Here is a 24,356-nt window from a genome sequence, read left to right as displayed (position 1 = left end):
AGTGCAACTGGGCGTTTCTATAATGTCTTCTCTGGTTGCGTGCTCTGTCACTCCTCCCTCCCTGATGCTGCCAATCACAGCTCAGCAGCATCTGAGACAGACTCCTAGATTAGCTGCCATGCTGCGATTGGCAGCATCTGGGAGGGAGGAGTGACAGAGCACGCCCCCCAGAGAAAACTCTGAAGAAACGCCCAGTTGCACTACAAGAAGATTTCACATGCTGTGCTTCAAAAGCAACAAATTTTAATATCTCTGCAATGGAGCGACGCAGCGCAAAACGGAAAAAAGCGTCAGAATCAGGGGAAAGCAGGGATTATTTACAAGGTACTTAACTTTTTCAGCAAGTGACAAGTCCTCTTTAATGATATCAACTCAGTCAAGTAGACTGTAGTCAATAGAAAATATTCAAGTGAACTTGGACAAACAGTGTTCGGGCAGATGAGGTACAATGTCGTTATACACCTGGGAACTAATAATCTGTGGGGACAATATGTTATGGTGGGGGGGAATTAGGAGAGTCACTGATAGAGAAGGGTCTGAAAATAATAATATGTAGGCCACAATATATTCTCAGAGAAGAGGTAGAACTAGAAGAGTCACTTGTAGAGAAGGATCTGGAAGCACTTGAACTTTGCAGACTAAATAACAGCACCGTGTCAGTCAGCAGCCTCATTTATTAGACAAGGCAAGATTCGCAGGACAGGGGTGTAAAACAACCATGTTACACTGCGTTAGCGCAGCCTCATCAGTTCAGTTTAATTGGAACTCACCATCGGGATTGTTAGCAGTGGTCAGCAGCACCAGCAGGGAGGTCAGCGAGTCCGGCAGATTCCGAAAATATCGCGACCACTCGACGTCAACCTTGGAATCCTGGCGGAAAAATAGACAAGATAGAAAAAAATTAAAAGGATGTAAAACGCCAAAGGAAAAAAAAAAAAAAAAGTGACACATTGCATCTACATCATTATCGTTACGGCCAAGGAGAAGGAGGAGCGAGCCCAAGAGCTGACAGTCACAAGGAGAGACAGAAGGGAAGACCTGGTGCTTACATACAGGAGAGCTTAGTCCTGACAACAGAGGAAAGCAGAGAGTTGTCGACCTACACGGAAACAAGAGCAAAGTCAGAGAAGAAGCCGGATGTGACATTTACATGTTAACGTGCAACAGGAGAAGACAATCTGGATACATTAACTTCCAGGAAGGATAACGTCATCTAACGCTGCAGCCAATCACTAGCGTGTACGACAACTGCTGAGGCCAGCGATTGGCTGCAGTCGTCACATGGATGTACGTGATCACTGCAGAATGAAAACAGATTGTCGGGGGATCACGGAGCATTGGGGGCGAGCCGTCAGGTGATTTATGGTTCTTTTAATCTTTAATTTTATAATTGCTGTGCGATTACTTCTGGCCACCGCCAAAGCTGACAACAGCTGATCGGAGGCGATGCCGGGTGTCAGACCCCGACACATCTCATATTGATGACCGAGAAGAAGAAACTTCCGCTCCCTTTTATTAATAGAAGCTGCTAATCCGACTTTGTAAAGGTAAAATAGAAGGTGATTTGGGCTCCGGACACCAAGTGTCTCTGCTACGACGTGTCTATGAAGGCACATTGTGCACCAGAATCCGCTTTCAGAAGTTATTAAGAGGGTTTCCCCTGTCATTAAAGGAGCACTCTAGGGAGATAAAACATGTATTAAAATCAACATTCTATCAAAACCTATAAAAGCTCCTCCTCCCGTTCTTATTTGACTCCTGTGCTTCCTCCCTTCTCCTTCACTGGTCTCATGTGACACCGCACGGCTCCGGCACACCTTCCCCTGTGCTTCCTCCCTGCTCCTTCACTGCTCTCATGTGACACCGCATGGCTCCCGCACACCTTCCCCTGTACTCCCTCCCTGCTCATTCACTGCTCTCCTGTGACACCTTCCCCTGTGCTTCCTCCCTGCTCCTTCACTGCTCTCATGTGACACCGCATGGCTCCGGCACACCTTCCCCTGTGCTTCCTCCCTGCTCATTCACTGCTCTCCTGTGACACCTTCCCCCTGTGCTTCCTCCCTGCTACTTCACGTCTCATGTGACACCGCATGGCTCCTGCAAACCTTCCCCTGTGATTCCTCCCTGCTCTGTCACTGGTCTCATGTGACACTGCATGGCTCCCGCACACCTTCCCCTGTACTCCCTCCCTGCTCCTTCACTGCTCTCCTGTGACACCGCATGGCTCCTGCACACCTTCCCCTGTGCTTCCTCCCTGCTCATTCACTGCTCTCCTGTGACACCTTCCCCCTGTGCTTCCTCCCTGCTACTTCACGTCTCATGTGACACCGCATGGCTCCTGCAAACCTTCCCCTGTGATTCCTCCCTGCTCTGTCACTGGTCTCATGTGACACTGCATGGCTCCCGCACACCTTCCCCTGTACTCCCTCCCTGCTCCTTCACTGCTCTCCTGTGACACCACATGGCTCCCGCACACCTTCCCCTGTACTCCCTCCCTGCTCATTCACTGCTCTCCTGTGACACCTTCCCCCTGTGCTTCCTCCCTGCTACTTCACGTCTCATGTGACACCGCATGGCTCCTGCACACCTTCCCCTGTGCTTCCTCCCTGCTCCGTCACTGGTCTCATATTACACCGCATGGCTCCCGCACACCTTCCCCTGTGCTTCCTCCCTGCTCCTTCACTGGTCTCCTGTGACACCGCATGGCTCCTGCAAACCTTCCCCTGTGCTTCCTCCCTGCTCTATCACTGGTCTCATGTGACACCACATGGCTCCCGCACACCTTCCCCTGTACTCCCTCCCTGCTCATTCACTGCTCTCCTGTGACACCTTCCCCCTGTGCTTCCTCCCTGCTACTTCACGTCTCATGTGACACCGCATGGCTCCTGCACACCTTCCCCTGTGCTTCCTCCCTGCTCCGTCACTGGTCTCATATGACACCGCATGGCTCCCGCACACCTTCCCCTGTACTCCCTCCCTGCTCATTCACTGCTCTCCTGTGACACCTTCCCCCTGTGCTTCCTCCCTGCTACTTCACGTCTCATGTGACACCGCATGGCTCCTGCACACCTTCCCCTGTGCTTCCTCCCTGCTCCGTCACTGGTCTCATATGACACCGCATGGCTCCCGCACACCTTCCCCTGTACTCCCTCCCTGCTCATTCACTGCTCTCCTGTGACACCTTCCCCCTGTGCTTCCTCCCTGCTACTTCACGTCTCATGTGACACCGCATGGCTCCTGCAAACCTTCCCCTGTGCTTCCTCCCTGCTCCGTCACTGGTCTCATATGACACCACATGGCTCCCGCACACCTTCCCCTGTACTCCCTCCCTGCTCATTCACTGCTCTCCTGTGACACCTTCCCCCTGTGCTTCCTCCCTGCTACTTCACGTCTCATGTGACACCGCATGGCTCCTGCACACCTTCCCCTGTGCTTCCTCCCTGCTCCGTCACTGGTCTCATATGACACCGCATGGCTCCCGCACACCTTCCCCTGTGCTTCCTCCCTGCTCCTTCACTGGTCTCCTGTGACACCGCATGGCTCCTGCAAACCTTCCCCTGTGATTCCTCCCTGCTCTGTCACTGGTCTCATGTGACACTGCATGGCTCCCGCACACCTTCCCCTGTACTCCCTCCCTGCTCCTTCACTGCTCTCCTGTGACACCGCATGGCTCCTGCAAACCTTCCCCTGTGCTTCCTCCCTGCTCTATCATTGGTCTCATGTGACACCGCATGGCTCCCACACACCTTCCCCTGTACTCCCTCCCTGCTCATTCACTGCTCTCCTGTGACACCTTCCCCCTGTGCTTACCCCCTGCTACTTCACGTCTCATGTGACACCGCATGGCTCCTGCACACCTTCTCCTGTGCTTCCTCCCTGCTCCTTCACTGGTCTCATGTGACACCGCATGGCTCCTGCACACCTTCCCCTGTGCTTCCTCCCTGCTCCTTCACTGGTCTCATGTGACACCGCATGGCTCCTGCACACCTTCTCCTGTGCTTCCTCCCTGCTCCTTCACTGGTCTCATGTGACACTGCACGGCTCCCGCACACCTTCCCCTGTGCTTCCTCCCTGCTCCTTCACTGGTCTCATGTGACACTGCACGGCTCCCGCACACCTTCCCCTGTGCTTCCTCCCTGCTTTTTTTTTTTTTAAACAACTAATAACACAGCGGGGGGAGATAAACCGATGTCAGAGTCAAGAAGCAGAAATCCGGTTCCTATGAAGAACAGAAAGCAGTAGCAGCGGGGTAGGCATCAGGAGGGCACATGAAAAGCGAGCATAAGTTTTAAGGTTTTCTGTTTCAACTCGAGGCCATGAGAATCCAGCAAAACAGTGGTCTGAGGTCAATTGCTGGGGGCCACAGGCTGATGAGTGGGCTACTGCAGACACGCAAGAACGTTGACGCGTCCGGCTCATTATTAGTGTAGTTACCTTGGAGTGAGCGAACAGCAGCATGCCGAACATGGTGAAGAGGCAGAGGTGCAGCGCCAGGAGCAGCATCACACTGAGGACAGAAAACCAATGATCAGACACAGCCCCAGACACACACAAGTCCTCAGGATTTGCAGACTTTTGCAACACTTAAAAGCATTAATGCATCCAACATAAAAAATAAAGTTGTTCTGCACATGGTGTGGAATCCAAAACTATCTTCAGGTTTGTGTACGCAGCGCCTATGCAAAGCGATGCATCTACATCCTTGCAGACAATCTCTGCAGGAATCCTTCTCTGTCTGATGACGGGATAAATGCCCCCCAAACACCCCGGACGCCGTCCTACCTGCCCATCTCCGGCAGCGTCCTCTTTATGCATTTTAGAGTCTTTTTCATTAGAGACGAGTTCTGGAGAAGAAAGAACGGTCGCAGGAGCCTCCGGATTCGCACCCCCTTTAGGAAAGAAAATCAGTGTTGTGAGGACCAACTAGAGGGTCAGTAACCAAACTAAGGGGGTCTGGAGTTAAGTCTTTCATTGCAGACAGCATGATGGGGGGAACCAAGGCACAAGCGGCCTCACTACTGGAGACAAACTGGCCGAAGCCCTGCGCCTCCTCCATACTAAAGCTCTCGAGTCCTGGGGGGGGGGGGGAAGAAGGGGAACAATGATCACCTCCCGGGTCATATTAAAGTCTGTTTTTGGATCGTGCACCATTTTGGATGAAGGATGAGTAGAACTTTATAGTGATATTCTCACTATTTGATTTCATAACTCAATCTCCCTTTAAGGATGAAGCGTCTGTCTGTTCCTGGAGCCACATCCCAAGACACCGGCTCCACCACACAGACACCTTACCTCCCGGCACATGAAGCACAGGGACACCGTCCAATCCGCCAGGGAAATGGCGAGCGCCAGGATGTAGCCGAGCAGCCACTTGTTCTTGGTGAACTCTGTCCAGCCGATCAAATAACTCTGAGGAAGAAAGAAACAACTTCAGAAAATTATTTGCGCTAATGGACATTACACAAGGTCCCCGGGTCCTCCGATGATTCTCAATAATATACTGCAGCAGTTACAGTCACCGTCTGTTTATATCCAGGCTCCAGTGGGTTATAAAGGAGAGGAGCAATGGATGGACGCAGCGCTGGGAGCCCTCCGAGAGCCACATCACCATCGCAATGACAGGTCAGGGTCAGGAAGGAGGTCCAAAGGCAAGGCTAAAGGAATAGCACAGGCTGGTCTGCAACAGGGAAGGGGTGGCCAAGGATCTGTTCCCCGGGAAAAGGGAAGGAAGGGGTGGTCGGGGACCGGTGTCCCAGGGAGAGGGCAGGAAGGGGTGGCCGGGGATCTAAGTCCCGGGTAAAGGGAAGGAAGGGGTGGCCGGGGACCTGTGCCCCGGGGAGAGGGCAGGAAGGGGTGGCCGGGGACCTCAGTCCCGGGGAGAGGGCAGGAAGGGGTGGTCGGGGACCTGTGTCCCGGGGAGAGGGCAGGAAGGGGTGGTCGGGGACCTGTGTCCCGGGGAGAGGGCAGGAAGGGGTGGTCGGGGACCTGTGTCCCGGGGAGAGGGCAGGAAGGGGTGGCCAGGGACCTGTGTCCCGGGGAGAGGGCAGGAAGGGGTGGCCAGGGACCTGTGTCCCGGGGAGAGGGCAGGAAGGGGTGGCCAGGGACCTCAGTCCCGGGGAGAGGGCAGGAAGGGGTGGTCGGGGACCTGTGTCCCGGGGAGAGGGAAGGAAGGGGTGGTCAGGGACCTGTGTCCCGGGGAGAGGGCAGGAAGGGGTGGTCGGGGACCTGTGTCCCGGGGAGAGGGCAGGAAGGGGTGGTCGGGGACCTGTGTCCCGGGGAGAGGGCAGGAAGGGGTGGTCGGGGACCTGTGTCCTGGGGAGAGGGCAGGAAGGGGTGGTCGGGGACCTGTGTCCCGGGGAGAGGGAAGGAAGGGGTGGTCAGGGACCTGTGTCCCGGGGAGAGGGCAGGAAGGGGTGGCCAGGGACCTGTGTCCCGGGGAGAGGGCAGGAAGGGGTGGTCGGGGACCTCAGTCCCGGGGAGAGGGCAGGAAGGGGTGGTCGGGGACCTGTGTCCCGGGGAGAGGGCAGGAAGGGGTGGTCAGGGACCTGTGTCCCGGGGAGAGGGCAGGAAGGGGTGGCCAGGGACCTGTGTCCCGGGGAGAGGGCAGGAAGGGGTGGCCAGGGACCTCAGTCCCCAGGAGAGGGAAGGAAGGGGCGGTCAGGGACCTGTGTCCCAGGGAGTGGGCAGGAAGGGGCGGCAGGGCACCTGTGTCCCGGGGAGAGGGAAGGAAAGAATGGTTGGGGATCTGTGCCCCGGGGAAAGGGAAGGAAGAGGGAAACGAGGTCCTGCGCCTCGGGGAGATGGAAGGAAAGAATGGCCAGAGACCTGAGTCATAGGTAAAGGGAAGGAAGTGGTGGCCATGGACCTGAGCCCCAGGGAAAGGGAAGGAATGGGTGGCCAGGGACCAGAGTACTGGGTAAAGGGAAGGAAGAGGTGGCAGGGGACCTGTGCCCAAAGTAATGGGAAGATGAGACCTCGACCCTGGAAGAAAACATCACCGTGGATCACCCTCCCAGCCTCTTGCTGCTGACCGCGGTGGGGGTGGGCTCCAGCAGTTTTGGGGCTTTTACCTTCACAGAGAGATCTGCAATAAACAGCAGGAATGTGACGAGCTCCACGCTCTCGGTGAGGCCACACGGAGGCTCCCAGGCAGCTTTGCGATACCGGACATCGGACGTCAGTGTCAGGGATGACGGCTTCTCCACGAAGGCCAACGCCAGATTCACAAAGATCGTCACATTCAGAATCCTACAGAAGACGACGGCCGGATGAGGTCAGTCCCACCCAAATCTGTGCCTACACGGCAGTCATGGGGGCCGGGATGTGCCTGCACTGCCCGTCACACCCGCCCATGGAGACTGCTACAGTCAGATCCTGCCCAACCTCAAATGGCTGATAACAGAGGACAATAGAGCGCTATCTAGGGTGCAGTAAATTTTTGCCATTATCGATCTTTCCCTTTTCCTACTCAAGTGCGCTCTTGCAGTTTTAGGGCTCCCGCAAGGTGGTCGAGCTAGTAATACCCCACTTTTACAGCATTACGTACCACGTACACTTACCATTGGCACAGGTCGGAATAATACCATCGATACAACTGCAGGGAGGTCTGGTCGACCCGATGGTCTATGGAGCGATACTGAAAACACAGAAGAGTCAGACTACAGTGAAGTTTACAGGCTGTAACCATGGCGATACATTAGGCTAAACAAGAGCTGCATACACGAAACGGAAAGAGAACACATTTGTAAAGTTGTTTCATTTTCCATCTCAGATATATTCTACACGTACAACAATGTGACTAGGAGTCATTGCAGCAGACGCCAGAATGTCCATCAGCTCATCAGTCATCACAATCCACCCACAAGAAAAGCTCATTGTACAAAAACTGTGGGAAAGACGGGAAGACCCCGTCCTCATCAGCCTGCAGCCACGAGTGACCACTGTGCTCTGCTGGAAGGTTGTGGTACAAAAATCCCCCGAGGCGAAACCCGAATTACAGTCATGGCCAAAAGTTTTGAGAATGACACAAATATTATATTTTCACATGATCTGCTGGCCTCTGGTTTTTATGTGCGTTTGTCAGATGTTTTTATCACATACAGAAATATAATTGCAATCATATTATGAGTAGCAAAAGGTTATATTGACAGAATGAGTTAATGCAGCAAGTCAATATTTGCAGTGTTGACCCTTCTTCTTCAGGACCTCAGCAATTCTCCCTGGCATGCTCTCAATCAACTTCTGGATCAAATCCTGACTGATAGCAGTCCATTCTTGCAAAATCAATGCTTTTATTTTGTCTGAATTTGAAGGTTTTTGTTTGTCCACCCGTCTCTTGATGATTGACCACAAGTTCTCAATGGGATTAAGATCTGGGGAGTTTCCAGGCCATGGTCCCAAAATCTCTATGTTTTGTTCCCTGAGCCATTTAGTTATCACCTTTGCTTTATGGCAAGGTGCTCCATCATGTTGAAAAAGGCATTGTTGATCGCCAAACTGCTCTTGGACGGTTGGGAGAAGTTGCTCTTGGAGGACATTCTGGTACCATTCTTTATTCATGGCTGTGTTTTTAGGCAAGACTGAGGGAGAGCCCATTCCCTTGGCTGAGAAGCAACCCCACACATGAATGGTTTCAGGATGCTTGACAGTTGGCATGAGACAAGACTGGTGGTAGCGCTCACCTGGTCTTCTCCGAATAAGCCGTTTTCCAGATGTCCCAAACAATCGAAAAGGGGATTCATCAGAGAAAATGACTTTACCCCAGTCCTCAGCAGTCCACTCCCTGTACCTCTTGCAGAATATCAGTCCATGATGTTTTTCCTGGAGAGAAATGGCTTCTTTGCTGCCCTCCTTGAGACCAGGCCTTGCTCCAAGAGTCTCCGCCTCACAGTGCGTGCAGATGCACTCACACCTGCCTGCTGCCATTCCTGAGCAAGCTCTGCACTGCTGGTAGCCCGATCCCGCAGCTGAAACACTTTTAAGAGACGGTCCTGGCGCTTGCTGGTCTTTCTTGGGCGCCCTGGAGCCTTTTTGGCAACAAGGGAACCTCTCTCCTTGAAGTTCTTGATGATGCGATAGATTGTTGACTGAGGTGCAATCTTTCTAGCTGCGATACTCTTCCCTGTTAGGCCATTTTTGTGTAGTGCAATGATGACTGCACGTGTTTCTTTAGAGATAACCATGGTTAACAGAAGAGAAACAATGATGCCAAGCACCAGCCTCCTTTTAAAGTGTCCAGTGGTGTCATTCTTACTTAATCATGACAGATTGATCTCCAGCCCTGTCCTCATCAACACCCACACCTGTGTTAATGGAGCAATCACTGAAACGATGTTAGCTGGTCCTTTTAAGGCAGGGCTGCAATGATGTTGAAATGTGTTTTGGGGGATAAAGTTCATTTTCTAGGCAAATATTGACTTTGCAAGTAATTGCTGTTAAGCTGATCACTCTTTATAACATTATGAAGTATATGCAAATTGCCATTAGAAAAAATGAAGCAGTAGACTTTGTAAAAATTAATATTTGTGTCATTCTCTAAACTTTTGGCCATGACTGTATATCATTCCCTGACTATCACACACAAAGCGTCAACATGTCCATAGCCCAAAGGTGACAAAAAAATCAGGAGATTCATGTCTACCCGACAGATTCTACTAATAACACACAGCTCAACGCCACAACACTCCCCACGTATACATTATACTCCAGAGCTGCCCTCACTATTCTGCTGGTGCAGTCACTGTGTACATACATTACTGATCCTGAGTTACCTCCTGTATTATATTCCAGAGCTGCCCTCACTATTCTGCTGGTGCAGTCACTGTGTACATACATTACTGATCCTGAGTTACCTCCTGTATTATACCCCAGAGCTGCACTCACTATTCTGCTGGTTCAGTCACTGTGTACATACATTACTGATCCTGAGTTACATCCTGTATTATACCCCAGAGCTGCACTCACTATTCTGCTGGTGCAGTCAATGTACACATACATTACATTACTGATCCTGAGTTACATCCTGTATTATACTCCAGAGCTGCACTCACTATTCTGCTGGTGCAGTCACTGTGTACATACATTACATTACTGATCCTGAGTTACATCCTGTATTATATCCCCAGAGCTGCACTCACTATTCTGCTGGTGCAGTCACTGTGTACATACATTACATTACTGATCCTGAGTTACATCCTGTATTATACCCCAGAGCTGCACTCACTATTCTGCTGGTGCAGTCACTGTGTACATACATTACTGATCCTGAGTTACCTCCTGTATTATACTCCAGAGCTGCACTCACTATTCTGCTGGTACAGTCACTGTGTACATACATTACATTACTGATCCTGAGTTACATCCTGTATTATACCCCCAGAGCTGCACTCACTATTCTGCTGGTGCAGTCACTGTGTACATACATTACTGATCCTGAGTTACCTCCTGTATTATACTCCAGAGCTGCACTCACTATTCTGCTGGTGCAGTCACTGTGTACATACATTACTGATCCTGAGTTACATCCTGTATTATACTCCAGAGCTGCACTCACTATTCTGCTGGTGCAGTCAATGTACACATACATTACATTACTGATCCTGAGTTACATCCTGTATTATACCCCCAGAGCTGCACTCACTATTCTGCTGGTGCAGTCACTGTGTACATACATTACTGATCCTGAGTTACATCCTGTATTATACTCCAGAGCTGCACTCACTATTCTGCTGGTACAGTCACTGTGTACATACATTACATTACTGATCCTGAGTTACATTCTGTATTATACCCCCAGAGCTGCACTCACTATTCTGCTGGTGCAGTCACTGTGTACATAGATTACATTACTGATACTGAGTTACATCCTGTATTATACTCCAGAGCTGCACTCACTATTCTGCTGGTGCAGTCACTGTGTACATACATTACATTACTGATCCTGAGTTACATCCTGTATTATACTCCAGAGCTGCACTCACTATTCTGCTGGTGCAGTCACTGTGTACATACATTACATTACTGATCCTGAGTTACATCCTGTATTATACTCCAGAGCTGCACTCACTATTCTGCTGGTGCAGTCACTGTACACATACATTACATTACTGATCCTGAGTTACATCCTGTATTATACTCCAGAGCTGCACTCACTATTCTGCTGGTGCAGTCACTGTACACATACATTACTGATCCTGAGTTACATCCTGTATTATACCCCTAGAGCTGCACTCACTATTCTGCTGGTGCAGTCACTGTGTACATACATTGCTGATCCTGAGTTACCTCCTGTATTATACTCCAGAGCTACACTCACTATTCTGCTGGTGCAGTCACTGTGTACATACATTACATTACTGATCCTGAGTTACCTCCTGTATTATACTCCAGAGCTGCACTCAGTATTCTGCTGGTGCAGTCACTGTGTACATACATTACATTACTGATCCTGAGTTACATCCTGTATTATATCCCCAGAGCTGAACTCACTATTCTGCTGGTGCAGTTACTGTGTACATACATTACTGATCCTGAGTTACATCCTGTATTATACCCCCAGAGCTGCACTCACTATTCTGCTGGTGCAGTCACTGTGTACATACATTACTGATCCTGAGTTACCTCCTGTATTATACTCCAGAGCTACACTCACTATTCTGCTGGTGCAGTCACTGTGTACATACATTACATTACTGATCCTGAGTTACATTCTGTATTATACCCCCAGAGCTGCACTCACTATTCTGCTGGTGCAGTCACTGTGTACATAGATTAAATTACTGATCCTGAGTTACATCCTGTATTATACTCCAGAGCTGCACTCACTATTCTGCTGGTGCAGTCACTGTGTACATACATTACATTACTGATCCTGAGTTACATCCTGTATTATACTCCAGAGCTGCACTCACTATTCTGCTGGTGCAGTCACTGTGTACATACATTACATTACTGATCCTGAGTTACATCCTGTATTATACTCCAGAGCTGCACTCACTATTCTGCTGGTGCAGTCACTGTACACATACATTACATTACTGATCCTGAGTTACATCCTGTATTATACTCCAGAGCTGCACTCACTATTCTGCTGGTGCAGTCACTATACACATACATTACATTACTGATCCTGAGTTACATCCTGTATTATACCCCCAGAGCTGCACTCACTATTCTGCTGGTGCAGTCACTGTGTACATACATTACTGATCCTGAGTTACCTCCTGTATTATACTCCAGAGCTACACTGACTATTCTGCTGGTGCAGTCACTGTGTACATACATTACATTACTGATCCTGAGTTACCTCCTGTATTATACTCCAGAGCTGCACTCAGTATTCTGCTGGTGCAGTCACTGTGTACATACATTACATTACTGATCCTGAGTTACATCCTGTATTATATCCCCAGAGCTGCACTCACTATTCTGCTGGTGCAGTCACTGTGTACATACATTACATTACTGATCCTGAGTTACATCCTGTATTATACCCCAGAGCTGCACTCACTATTCTGCTGGTGCAGTCACTGTGTACATACATTACATTACTGATCCTGAGTTACATCCTGTATTATACTCCAGAGCTGCACTCACTATTCTGCTGGTGCAGTTACTGTGTACATACATTACTGATCCTGGGTTACCTCCTGTATTATACTCCAGAGCTGCACTCACTATTCTGCTGGTACAGTCACTGTGTACATACATTACATTACTGATCCTGAGTTACATCCTGTATTATACCCCCAGAGCTGCACTCACTATTCTGCTGGTGCAGTCACTGTGTACATACATTACTGATCCTGAGTTACATCCTGTATTATACTCCAGAGCTGCACTCACTATTCTGCTGGTGCAGTCACTGTGTACATACATTACTGATCCTGAGTTACATCCTGTATTATACTCCAGAGCTGCACTCACTATTCTGCTGGTGCAGTCAATGTACACATACATTACATTACTGATCCTGAGTTACATCCTGTATTATACCCCCAGAGCTGCACTCACTATTCTGCTGGTGCAGTCACTGTGTACATACATTACTGATCCTGAGTTACATCCTGTATTATACTCCAGAGCTGCACTCACTATTCTGCTGGTACAGTCACTGTGTACATACATTACATTACTGATCCTGAGTTACATCCTGTATTATAACCCCAGAGCTGCACTCACTATTCTGCTGGTGCAGTCACTGTGTACATACATTACTGATCCTGAGTTACATCCTGTATTATACTCCAGAGCTGCACTCACTATTCTGCTGGTGCAGTCACTGTGTACATACATTACATTACTGATCCTGAGTTACATCCTGTATTATACTCCAGAGCTGCACTCACTATTCTGCTGGTACAGTCACTGTGTACATACATTACATTACTGATCCTGAGTTACATCCTGTATTATACCCCCAGAGCTGCACTCACTATTCTGCTGGTGCAGTCACTGTGTACATACATTACTGATCCTGAGTTACATCCTGTATTATACTCCAGAGCTGCACTCACTATTCTGCTGGTGCAGTCACTGTGTACATACATTACATTACTGATCCTGAGTTACATCCTGTATTATACTCCAGAGCTGCACTCACTATTCTGCTGGTGCAGTCACTGTGTACATACATTACTGATCCTGAGTTACATCCTGTATTATACTCCAGAGCTGCACTCACTATTCTGCTGGTGCAGTCACTGTGTACATACATTACATTACTGATCCTGAGTTACATCCTGTATTATACTCCAGAGCTGCACTCACTATTCTGCTGGTGCAGTCACTGTGTACATACATTACATTACTGATCCTGAGTTACATCCTGTATTATACTCCAGAGCTGCACTCACTATTCTGCTGGTGCAGTCACTGTACACATACATTACATTACTGATCCTGAGTTACATCCTGTATTATACCCCCAGAGCTGCACTCACTATTCTGCTGGTGCAGTCACTGTGTACATACATTACTGATCCTGAGTTACCTCCTGTATTATACTCCAGAGCTACACTCACTATTCTGCTGGTGCAGTCACTGTGTACATACATTATATTACTGATCCTGAGTTACCTCCTGTATTATACTCCAGAGCTGCACTCACTATTCTGCTGGTGCAGTCACTGTGTACATACATTACATTACTGATCCTGAGTTACATCCTGTATTATACCCCAGAGCTGCACTCACTATTCTGCTGGTGCAGTCACTGTGTACATACATTACATTACTGATCCTGAGTTACATCCTGTATTATACCCCCAGAGCTGCACTCACTATTCTGCTGGTGCAGTCACTGTGTACATACATTACTGATCCTGAGTTACCTCCTGTATTATACTCCAGAGCTACACTCACTATTCTGCTGGTGCAGTCACTGTGTACATACATTATATTACTGATCCTGAGTTACCTCCTGTATTATACTCCAGAGCTGCACTCACTATTCTGCTGGTGCAGTCACTGTGTACATACATTACTGATCCTGAGTTACATCCTGTATTATACCCCAGAGCTGCACTCACTATTCTGCTGGTGCAGTCACTGTGTACATACATTACATTACATTACTGATTATCTTCAAAAAGGGGAAGAAGGTGGACCCAGGCAACTATAGGCCGGTGAGTCTGACTTCTATACCAGGAAAGATCTTTGAACAAATTATTAAACAACATGTATGTCAATACCTGGATAAGAATGAAGTGATTAAACAGAGTCAGCATGGGTTTGTAACTAATAAGTCATGTCAGACTAACTTAATTTCCTTCTATGATGGAATCACTGATTGGGTGGATCGAGGAAATGCTGTAGATATAGTATATCTTGACTTCAGCAAAGCATTTGACAAAGTCTCTCATACAATCCTTATTGAAAAAATGACTAAGTATGGAATGGACAAGGCAACTGTTAGGTGGATTCATAACTGGCTTAGTGATCGGACCCAAAGAGTGGTCGTAAATGGCTGCACATCCAGTTGGAAGAATGTCTCAAGTGGGGTACCACAGGGCTCTGTCCTGGGCCCTGTATTGTTCAACATCTTTATCAACGATTTAGATGAAGAAATTGAGGGTAAACTGATTAAATTTGCTGATGACACAAAGCTAGGAGGGATAGCTAATACTAGAGAAGAGAGAGAGAGGATTCAAAAAGATTTAAATAAACTGGAGAAGTGGGCAGCAACTAACAGAATGATTTTTAACAGGGAGAAATGCAAAGTACTACATCTGGGCAATAAAAATGAAAAAAGCATATACAGAATGGGAGGAATAGGGCTAAGCAACAGCACATGTGAAAAAGACTTGGGTATACTAATAGATCACAGACTGAATATGAGTCAACAGTGTGATGCAGCAGCAAAAAAGGCAAATGCAATTCTAGGATGTATTAACAGAAGCATACAGTCTAGATCACGTGAAGTCATTATTGCCCTCTACTCCTCTTTGGTCAGACCTCATCTGGAATATTGTGTCCAGTTTTGGGCACCACATTTTAAAAAAGACATCAACAAACTGGAGAAAGTTCAGAAAAGAGCGACCAGAATGGTGACCGGTCTGCAAACCCTGTCTTATGAGGAAAGGTTGCAGGATTTGGGAATGTTTAGTTTGCAAAAGAGAAGACTGAGAGGAGACTTAATAGCTGTCTACAAATATCTAAAGGGCTGTCACATTGTAGAAGGATCAACTTTATTCTCATTTGCACAAGGAAAGACTAGAAGCAATGGGATGAAACTGAATGGGAGGAGACACAGATTAGATATTAGAAAAAACTTTTTGACAGTTAGAGTGATCAATGAGTGGAACAGGCTGCCACGAGAAGTGGCGAGTTCTCCTTCAATGGAAGTCTTCAAACAGAGGCTGGACAGACATCTAACTGGGATGATTTAGCGAATCCTGCTTTGAGCAGGGGGTTGGACCAGATGGCCCAGGAGGTCCCTTCCAACTCTACGATTCTATGATTCTATGATCCTGAGTTACCTCCTGTATTATACTCCAGAGCTACACTCACTATTCTGCTGGTGCAGTCACTGTGTACATACATTACATTACTGATCCTGAGTTACATCCTGTATTATACTCCAGAGCTGCACTCACTATTCTGCTGGTGCAGTCACTGTGTACATACATTACTGATCCTGAGTTACATCCTGTATTATACTCCAGAGCTGCACTCACTATTCTGCTGGTGCAGTCACTGTGTACATACATTACATTACTGATCCTGAGTTACATCCTGTATTATACTCCAGAGCTGCACTCACTATTCTGCTGGTGCAGTCACTGTGTACATACATTACATTACTGATCCTGAGTTACATCCTGTATTATACTCCAGAGCTGCACTCACTATTCTGCTGGTGCAGTCACTGTGTACATACATTACATTACTGATCCTGAGTTACATCCTGTATTATACTCCAGAGCTGCACTCACTATTCTGCTGGTGCAGTCACTGTGTACATACATTACATTACTGATCCTGAGTTACATCCTGTATTATACTCCAGAGCTGCACTCACTATTCTGCTGGTGCAGTCACTGTGTACATACATTACTGATCCTGAGTTACATCCTGTATTATACTCCAGAGCTGCACTCACTATTCTGCTGGTGCAGTCACTGTGTACATACATTACATTACTGATCCTGAGTTACATCCTGTATTATACTCCAGAGCTGCACTCACTATTCTGCTGGTGCAGTCACTGTGTACATACATTACATTACTGATCCTGAGTTACATCCTGTATTATACTCCAGAGCTGCACTCACTATTCTGCTGGTGCAGTCACTGTGTACATACATTACATTACTGATCCTGAGTTACATCCTGTATTATACTCCAGAGCTGCACTCACTATTCTGCTGGTGCAGTCACTGTGTACATACATTACATTACTGATCCTGAGTTACATCCTGTATTATACTCCAGAGCTGCACTCACTATTCTGCTGGTGCAGTCACTGTGTACATACATTACTGATCCTGAGTTACATCCTGTATTATACTCCAGAGCTGCACTCACTATTCTGCTGGTGCAGTCACTGTGTACATACATTACATTACTGATCCTGAGTTACATCCTGTATTATACTCCAGAGCTGCACTCACTATTCTGCTGGTGCAGTCACTGTGTACATACATTACATTACTGATCCTGAGTTACATCCTGTATTATACTCCAGAGCTGCACTCACTATTCTGCTGGTGCAGTCACTGTGTACATACATTACATTACTGATCCTGAGTTACATCCTGTATTATACTCCAGAGCTGCACTCACTATTCTGCTGGTGCAGTCACTGTGTACATACATTACATTACTGATCCTGAGTTACATCCTGTATTATACTCCAGAGCTGCACTCACTATTCTGCTGGTGCAGTCACTGTGTACATACATTACATTACTGATCCTGAGTTACATCCTGTATTATACTCCAGAGCTGCACTCACTATTCTGCTGGTGCAGTCACTGTTACTTACGTTTCAGCTCTGAAACTTGCAGAACTGTGATTGCAGCTCTGGATTATAATAAGGCTAGACACTCACAATGCATAAATACCTGTGTGAACCTCACCCCTGCAGTGATCTCGCTCTTACCTGGATGGCGTCTTCAATGAACACAACAGCCTGACTCACATAGAGGTTTTCATCTTCGTTCCCTGGAGAGACAGAAGCACAATGTCGGCGTCATTCCTGCAGCTCGGAGCAGCGCTCAGTATGTCGCAGTGATTACACAGTTGGTAAGATCTGTGTTTGCTGTCAGTGGATGGTGATTCGCTGCTTTACATCTGCCGGAGAAAACTAATTATACAGATCTACATACTTGGCAGCAGGGGCTCCCCATAATGAGGAGCGCAGCCACGCACCGTGCCGGACCCCGGTGTAGCATTATCTTTTTACATCTTCTGTGAACATTGGGACTCTGGGGGGCATTATTCATTTTTTCGGGAGGGTAATAATTGTTACCACTTTACAAGGGGGTCCTCGGGAAATCTAATCCTCCAGAGGGGCACACGGGGGGCTTCCACAGTTTCTACATCTACAATGTGAAAAAGTTTCGGACTCCCTTGTTAACAGCAGAGACTTTGTTACAATTGTATCCGGCGGCTCCATCCTGAGACATCGTGGAATCCGGACTGATACATTGTAGCGATCGGCTGACAACAGCTGGACAATAGCGCTGGGTGGGAGTCCGCTGAGAGCGCAGGGCGGCCGGCATCACACGGACGCGTCACACGACCGGTCTGGTGACTCCTGAGGTCTGGTTACACGGCTGCCGGGCGAGTCGCTCGTCACGTTGCGAGGAATAAAGCCGGGTGTAACCTCAGAAGACAAGGACTCCCATCATTACCGGCCCTCAATGGCCGGAGTCACCATCTGTGTACGAGGAGCAACAGGGAGCGGTACAAAAAGAAAAACCCAGAACCGCTTCACAAGAAGCTTCTCTGCGCGAAACCGGACGGAACGCGGAATTGTTATCTATGCGATTGTCTGATTATTCTCAAGCCTCCTCCATGTAGCTGTACAGTGTGATGCCTGCAGGGGAGGCACAGACTTGTCTCCCCATTATAAGCTTTGCAGCGGGAGGCAGCCCCCCAGAGTCAGAGCCGCTCATATATATGGGCCCCGGGAGATACGGGCGGAAAGATTAACGTTGTGTGAAGGTCGGGGCGGACAATATAGAGGAGCATGTAGAGGAGATGCCGAATAATGGGGGAGAATAGTGGAGTGCAACCTGCTTTTTTTTTTTGCTTTTGGAATTTTTTTCCTTCTCCAATTTTAGGAGAAATTCTTACATTTTCAAAAAAAAAAAAAAAAAATTTCTATATATATAGTGAGTGTTGCTGTATACGGCGACCCTGCCTTATAGTAATATAGAGGCGCCGAGTCCAGAAAGTGGAATTCAACAAAGAAAAATTCTATACACACAGTCTCTGCACTCCTCTCTCCACCAAAACAAAAAATAAAATAAAAAAATACATAAATAATAAAAGAATAAAGCAAACCATCCCAGCGCTGCCTCGGAAAATGACGACACGGAAACAGGTTTGGTAAAAAAAATAAATAAATAAGTTTCCCAATCAGAACTGTGATAACAACAAAAAGAGGAAGGAGCACAGAAAAGTAATCCAATAAAAGAGCAGTCAGCGAAAAAGGACCCAGAGGGGGCGGCTTATTACGGGGGGCTTCTTATTACGGGGGGGCTTCTTATTACGGGGGGCTTCTTATTACAGGGGGGCTTCTTATTACGGGGGGGCTTCTTATTACAGGGGGGCTTCTTATTACAGGGGGGCTTCTTATTACAGGGGGGCTTCTTATTACGGGGGGCTTCTTATTATGTGGGGGGGCTTCTTATTACGGGGGGCTTCTTATTACGGGGGCTTCTTATTACAGGGGGGCTTCTTATTACAGGGGGGCTTCTTATTACAGGGGGGCTTCTTATTACGGGGGGGCTTCTTATTATGTGGGGGGGCTTCTTATTACGGGGGGCTTCTTATTACGGGGGGGCTTCTTATTACGGGGGGGCTTCTTATTACGGGGCGCTTTTTATTACGGGGGGCTTCTTATTACGGGGGGCTTCTTATTACAGGGGGGCTTCTTATTACGGGGGGCTTCTTATTATGTGGGGGCTTCTTATTATGTGGGGGGGCTTCTTATTACGGGGGGCTTCTTATTACGGGGGGGCTTCTTATTACGGGGGGGCTTCTTATTATGTGGGGGGGCTTCTTATTACGGGGCGCTTCTTATTACGGGGGGCTTCTTATTATGTGGGGGGGCTCCTTATTACGGGGTGGCTTCTCATTATGGGGGGCTTCTTATTTTGGGGGGCTTCTCATTACGGGGGGGCTTCTTATTACGGGGGGCTTCTTATTATGTGGGGGGGCTTCTTATTACGGGGGGCTTCTCATTATGTGGGGGCTTCTTATTACGGGGTGGCTTCTCATTATGGGGGGCTTCTTATTATGTGGGGGGGCTTCTTATTACGGGGGGCTTCTCATTATGTGGGGGCTTCTTATTACGGGGGGGCTTCTCATTACGGGGGGCTTCTTATTACGGGGGGCTTCTTATTAGGGGGGGCTTCTTATTACGGGGGGGCTTCTTATTACGGGGGGCTTCTCATTACGGGGGGGCTTCTCATTATGGGGGGGCTTCTTATTACGGGGGGGCTTCTTATTACGGGGGGCTTCTCATTACGGGGGGGCTTCTCATTACGGGGGGGCTTCTTATTACGGGGGCTTCTCATTATGTGGGGGTGGCTTCTCATTACGGGGTGGCTTCTCATTATGGGGGGCTTCTTATTTTGGGGGGCTTCTCATTACGGGGGGGGCTTCTCATTATGGGGGGTGGCTTCTCATTATGGGGGGCTTCTTATTTTGGGGGGCTTCTCATTACGGGGGGGCTTCTCATTACGGGGGGGCTTCTCATTACGGGCGGCTTCTCATTATGGGGGGCGGCTTCTCATTATGGGGGGCGGCTTCTCATTACGGGGGGGGCTTCTCATTACGGGGGGGGCTTCTCATTACGTGGGGGGGCTTCTCATTATGGGGGGCGGCTTCTCATTACGGGGGGCGGCTTCTCATTACGGGGGGCGGCTTCTCATTACGGGGGGCGGCTTCTCATTACGGGGGGGCTTCTCATTACGGGGGGGGGCTTCTCATTACGGGGGGGGCTTCTCATTACGGGGGGGGGCTTCTCATTACGGGGGGGGCTTCTCATTACGGGGGGGGCTTATCATTACGGGGGGGGCTTATCATTACGGGGGGGGCTTATCATTACGGGGGGGGCTTATCATTATGGGTGTCACATGACAGGACAGGGGGACATTACCGGAGAGGAAGCCTCCGCACGTCTCACCATTGGGCTCCTCCAGTCCGGGGCCCCTCGCCTCTCCTGGCCCCGGGGGCCCCGCTGCCGAGGGTGCAGTGGAGGAGTAGGAGCCGCTCCGGGGCGGCCTCTCATGGCCGCTGAAGTCCGGGTCCACGCACCAGCTCCTCTCCACCGACGCCAGGAGAGGCTCCGACTCCATCCCGACCGCCCAACTATCACCGATCTTTAAAACTAAAAACTAACCCTCGAGTGTACATCCAGCCTGTCAGTAACACGGAACAGGAGAGCGGCGCGGTGCATGCCGGGGCTTGTAGTCAAACCTCCTAGCGGCGCCTCAGTGCTACCCGAATTACAGCGTCCTCGGAACTACATTTCCCAAAGGATTGTGGGTGTGAATCCGCTAAACTTTATTAAAAAATTTTTTTTTACATTTTTGTTTAAAATATATATATATAAAAAACACTAGCCCTTAATAAAGTTCTTGTAATTAAAGCTATATACAGAGTGTTCGCCATTAATCCTCCGATGTGGCAGTTCATATTTTTGCGCTTTCGTTATTTTCCTTTCTTTTTTCGGTCGATGTCTTCTCCTTCGCGCCCTGAGCTGTGGTTTATTGATACCATTTTGGGGGTCACTGTCATTTGATCGTTCGTTCTGTATCCTGCAATATTTCGGGTAACGGTAACATTACTACATTTATAAAGCTCCGGCAACCAAATCAGAAGCGTTCAGTCTTTGCTCTTATTTTATTTTCGCCGTTCCCGAGTTTTCTGTTTTTTCCTTGTAAATCTGGAAGTTCCAAAGATTTGGACCTTTTCCTGTACTGTGAGTTTTGGCTAAGGAGGCGTGGCTAAAGACACGCCCTCTGAGGATCTTATGAGCCACGCCCCTGAGGATCCTATTAGCCACGCCCCTTGTAAGTAGCAGGGGAAATCAGCACTACATAAAAAAAGACCCATGTTAACCGAATATTGCTGTGGGGGCCCAAGACTGGTTTGGTAAGAATCCATCCACAGGATCGGGTATGACTTGCCGAGCGCTGGGGGTCCAACAGCAGATCTCCGGCTGGAGCCTCGAGGACGAGCGGTCCTGGGTGGAGACATGGAGGTACACATGCTGAACAGCCACTCAGATCAGAGCGGGCACCACAGCTCTTTTTCATATTATTATTGGGTGCCGGCAGTGGAAAGTTGCACCCCGAGCCCGCACCTGCTTGCTTTTCATTGGTCCTCTCTTGGCATTGCTTTCCTTACATTCACTTTATCTGCCTAAAGAATCTGGACACCTTTGGTGTTTTTTCTTTTTTTACCTAAATGCATGTAGTGTATTTGGGACTAAAAATAAAAACTGAGTTCCGTTAATAAATATTACACCATTTGACTTTTCCAGACTATTTTTCCCTGCTCATTACTGACTGCAGATTGAGGAAACTGAGACATCCATCAGAGAGCGCATTCTGATACAGTATTGCTCACTCTAATTTTTTCTGAGCTCCTCTCAGCCGATGTATGATCGACCCCTACTGGATCATAACGGGCTCACTGATGGAGGTCTCATCTGATAGATGACCACCACTGGATCAGAACGGGCTCACTGATGGAGGTCTCATCTGATAGATGACCACTACTGGATCAGAACGGGCTCACTGATGGAGATCTCATCCGATAGATGACCACTACTGGATCAGAACGGGCTCACTGATGGAGATCTCATCCGATAGATGACCACTACTGGATCAGAACGGGCTCACTGATGGAGGTCTCATCCGATAGATGACCACTACTGGATCAGAACGGGCTCACTGATGGAGGTCTCATCCGATAGATGACCACTACTTGGTCAGAACGGGCTCACTGATGGAGGTCTCATCCGATAGATGACCACTACTGGATCAGAACGGGCTCACTGATGGAGATCTCATCCGATAGATGACCACTACTGGATCAGAACGGGCTCACTGATGGAGATCTCATCCGATAGATGACCACTACTGGATCAGAACGGGCTCACTGATGGAGGTCTCATCCGATAGATGACCACTACTGGATCAGAACGGGCTCACTGATGGAGATCTCATCCGATAGATGACTACTACTGGATCAGAACGGGCTCACTGATGGAGGTCTCATCCGATAGATGACCACCACTGGATCAGAACGGGCTCACTGATGGAGGTCTCATCCGATAGATGACCACTACTGCATCAGAACGGGCTCACTGATGGAGGTGTCATCCGATAGATGACCACCACTGGATCAGAACGGGCTCACTGATGGAGATCTCATCCGATAGACGACCACTACTGGATCAGAACGGGCTCACTGATGGAGGTGTCATCCGATAGATGACCACCACTGGATCAAAACAAGCTCACTGATGGAGGTCTCATCCGATAGATGACCACTACTGCATCAGAACGGGCTCATTGATGGAGGTGTCATCCGATAGATGACCACCACTGGATCAGAACGGGCTCACTGATGGAGATCTCATCCGATAGACGACCACTACTGGATCAGAACGGGCTCACTGATGGAGGTCTCATCCGATAGATGACCACCACTGGATCAGAACGGGCTCACTGATGGAGGTGTCATCCGATAGATGACCACCACTGCATCAGAACGGGCTCACTGATGGAGGTGTCATCCGATAGATGACCACCACTGGATCAGAACGGGCTCACTGATGGAGATCTCATCCGATAGACGACCACTACTGGATCAGAACGGGCTCACTGATGGAGGTGTCATCCGATAGATGACCACCACTGGATCAAAACAAGCTCACTGATGGAGGCCTCATCCGATAGATGACCACCACTGGATCAGAACAGGTTCACTGATGGAGGTCTCATCTGATAGATGACCACCACTGGCACAGAGCAAGCTCACTGATGGAGGTCTCATCTGATAGATGACCACCACTGGATCAGAACGAGCTCACTGATGGAGGTCTCATCTGATAGATGACCACCACTGGATCATAACGGGCTCACTGAAGGAGGTCTCATCTGATAGATGACCACCACTGGATCAGAACGAGCTCACTGATGGAGGTCTCATCTGATAGATGACCACCACTGGATCATAACGGGCTCACTGATCTCAGTTATTTCATTCTGCAGCCGTTGTCTCTCAGGGAGACAAAAAAAGCTGTAAAAGCCAAATAATGAAAAATTATTATTGCAAACATTTTAGTTCAAAATATAAGCATTTAAGTAAAAAAAACATCTATATATTGGTCCCAGAGGTTTTCATCTCCTTTAAAGGAAAGGTGGATATGTTACTGACCGATGGGAATTTGAACACTGGACCCCCCCACCAAGCTGAAGATTGGGGTTCTGTAGACTGGAGCATAGGTCGAGCACGTCCATCCATGCCAAGTACTGTTATGTTACCTCTTCTTATTATACTGCCCTGCTGTGGCAAGTTTTGGCATTACCACATTTATGGACAGAGGCCATGCCTGCTCAAAAATGTCATGTCCATTGTTAGACATACATGTCCATTAAAATAAAATA

General features: G+C 48.5%; 1 protein-coding gene across 2 annotated transcripts in view; it reads right to left on the bottom strand.

Annotated features, from left to right (window-relative positions):
• The window catches only part of TPCN2 (two pore segment channel 2), a 43,947-nt gene extending 22,877 nt beyond the window's left edge, over positions 1-21,070 (bottom strand). Inside the window, exons 1-8 of one of the 2 annotated variants that reach the window (XM_073541736.1) lie at positions 20,834-21,070; positions 17,603-17,664; positions 7,560-7,636; positions 7,071-7,248; positions 5,293-5,409; positions 4,783-4,889; positions 4,435-4,507; positions 771-870 (exon numbers count right to left, since the gene is read on the bottom strand). In XM_073541736.1, coding sequence (XP_073397837.1) covers positions 771-870; positions 4,435-4,507; positions 4,783-4,889; positions 5,293-5,409; positions 7,071-7,248; positions 7,560-7,636; positions 17,603-17,664; positions 20,834-21,032 — 913 coding nt within the window. In that variant the 5' untranslated portion in view covers positions 21,033-21,070. The remainder of the gene's footprint in view (positions 1-770; positions 871-4,434; positions 4,508-4,782; positions 4,890-5,292; positions 5,410-7,070; positions 7,249-7,559; positions 7,637-17,602; positions 17,665-20,833) is intronic. The other variant, XM_073541737.1, reaches the window with a different exon arrangement.
• Between the last annotated feature and the right edge of the window lie 3,286 nt (positions 21,071-24,356).

The sequence above is a fragment of the Dendrobates tinctorius genome, unplaced genomic scaffold, assembly GCF_039654945.1.
Source record: "Dendrobates tinctorius isolate UK_male_01 unplaced genomic scaffold, ASM3965494v1 ptg000124l, whole genome shotgun sequence".
Classification (NCBI taxonomy): Eukaryota; Metazoa; Chordata; class Amphibia; order Anura; family Dendrobatidae; genus Dendrobates; species Dendrobates tinctorius.
This window is presented reverse-complemented; position numbering and strand designations above follow the sequence as displayed.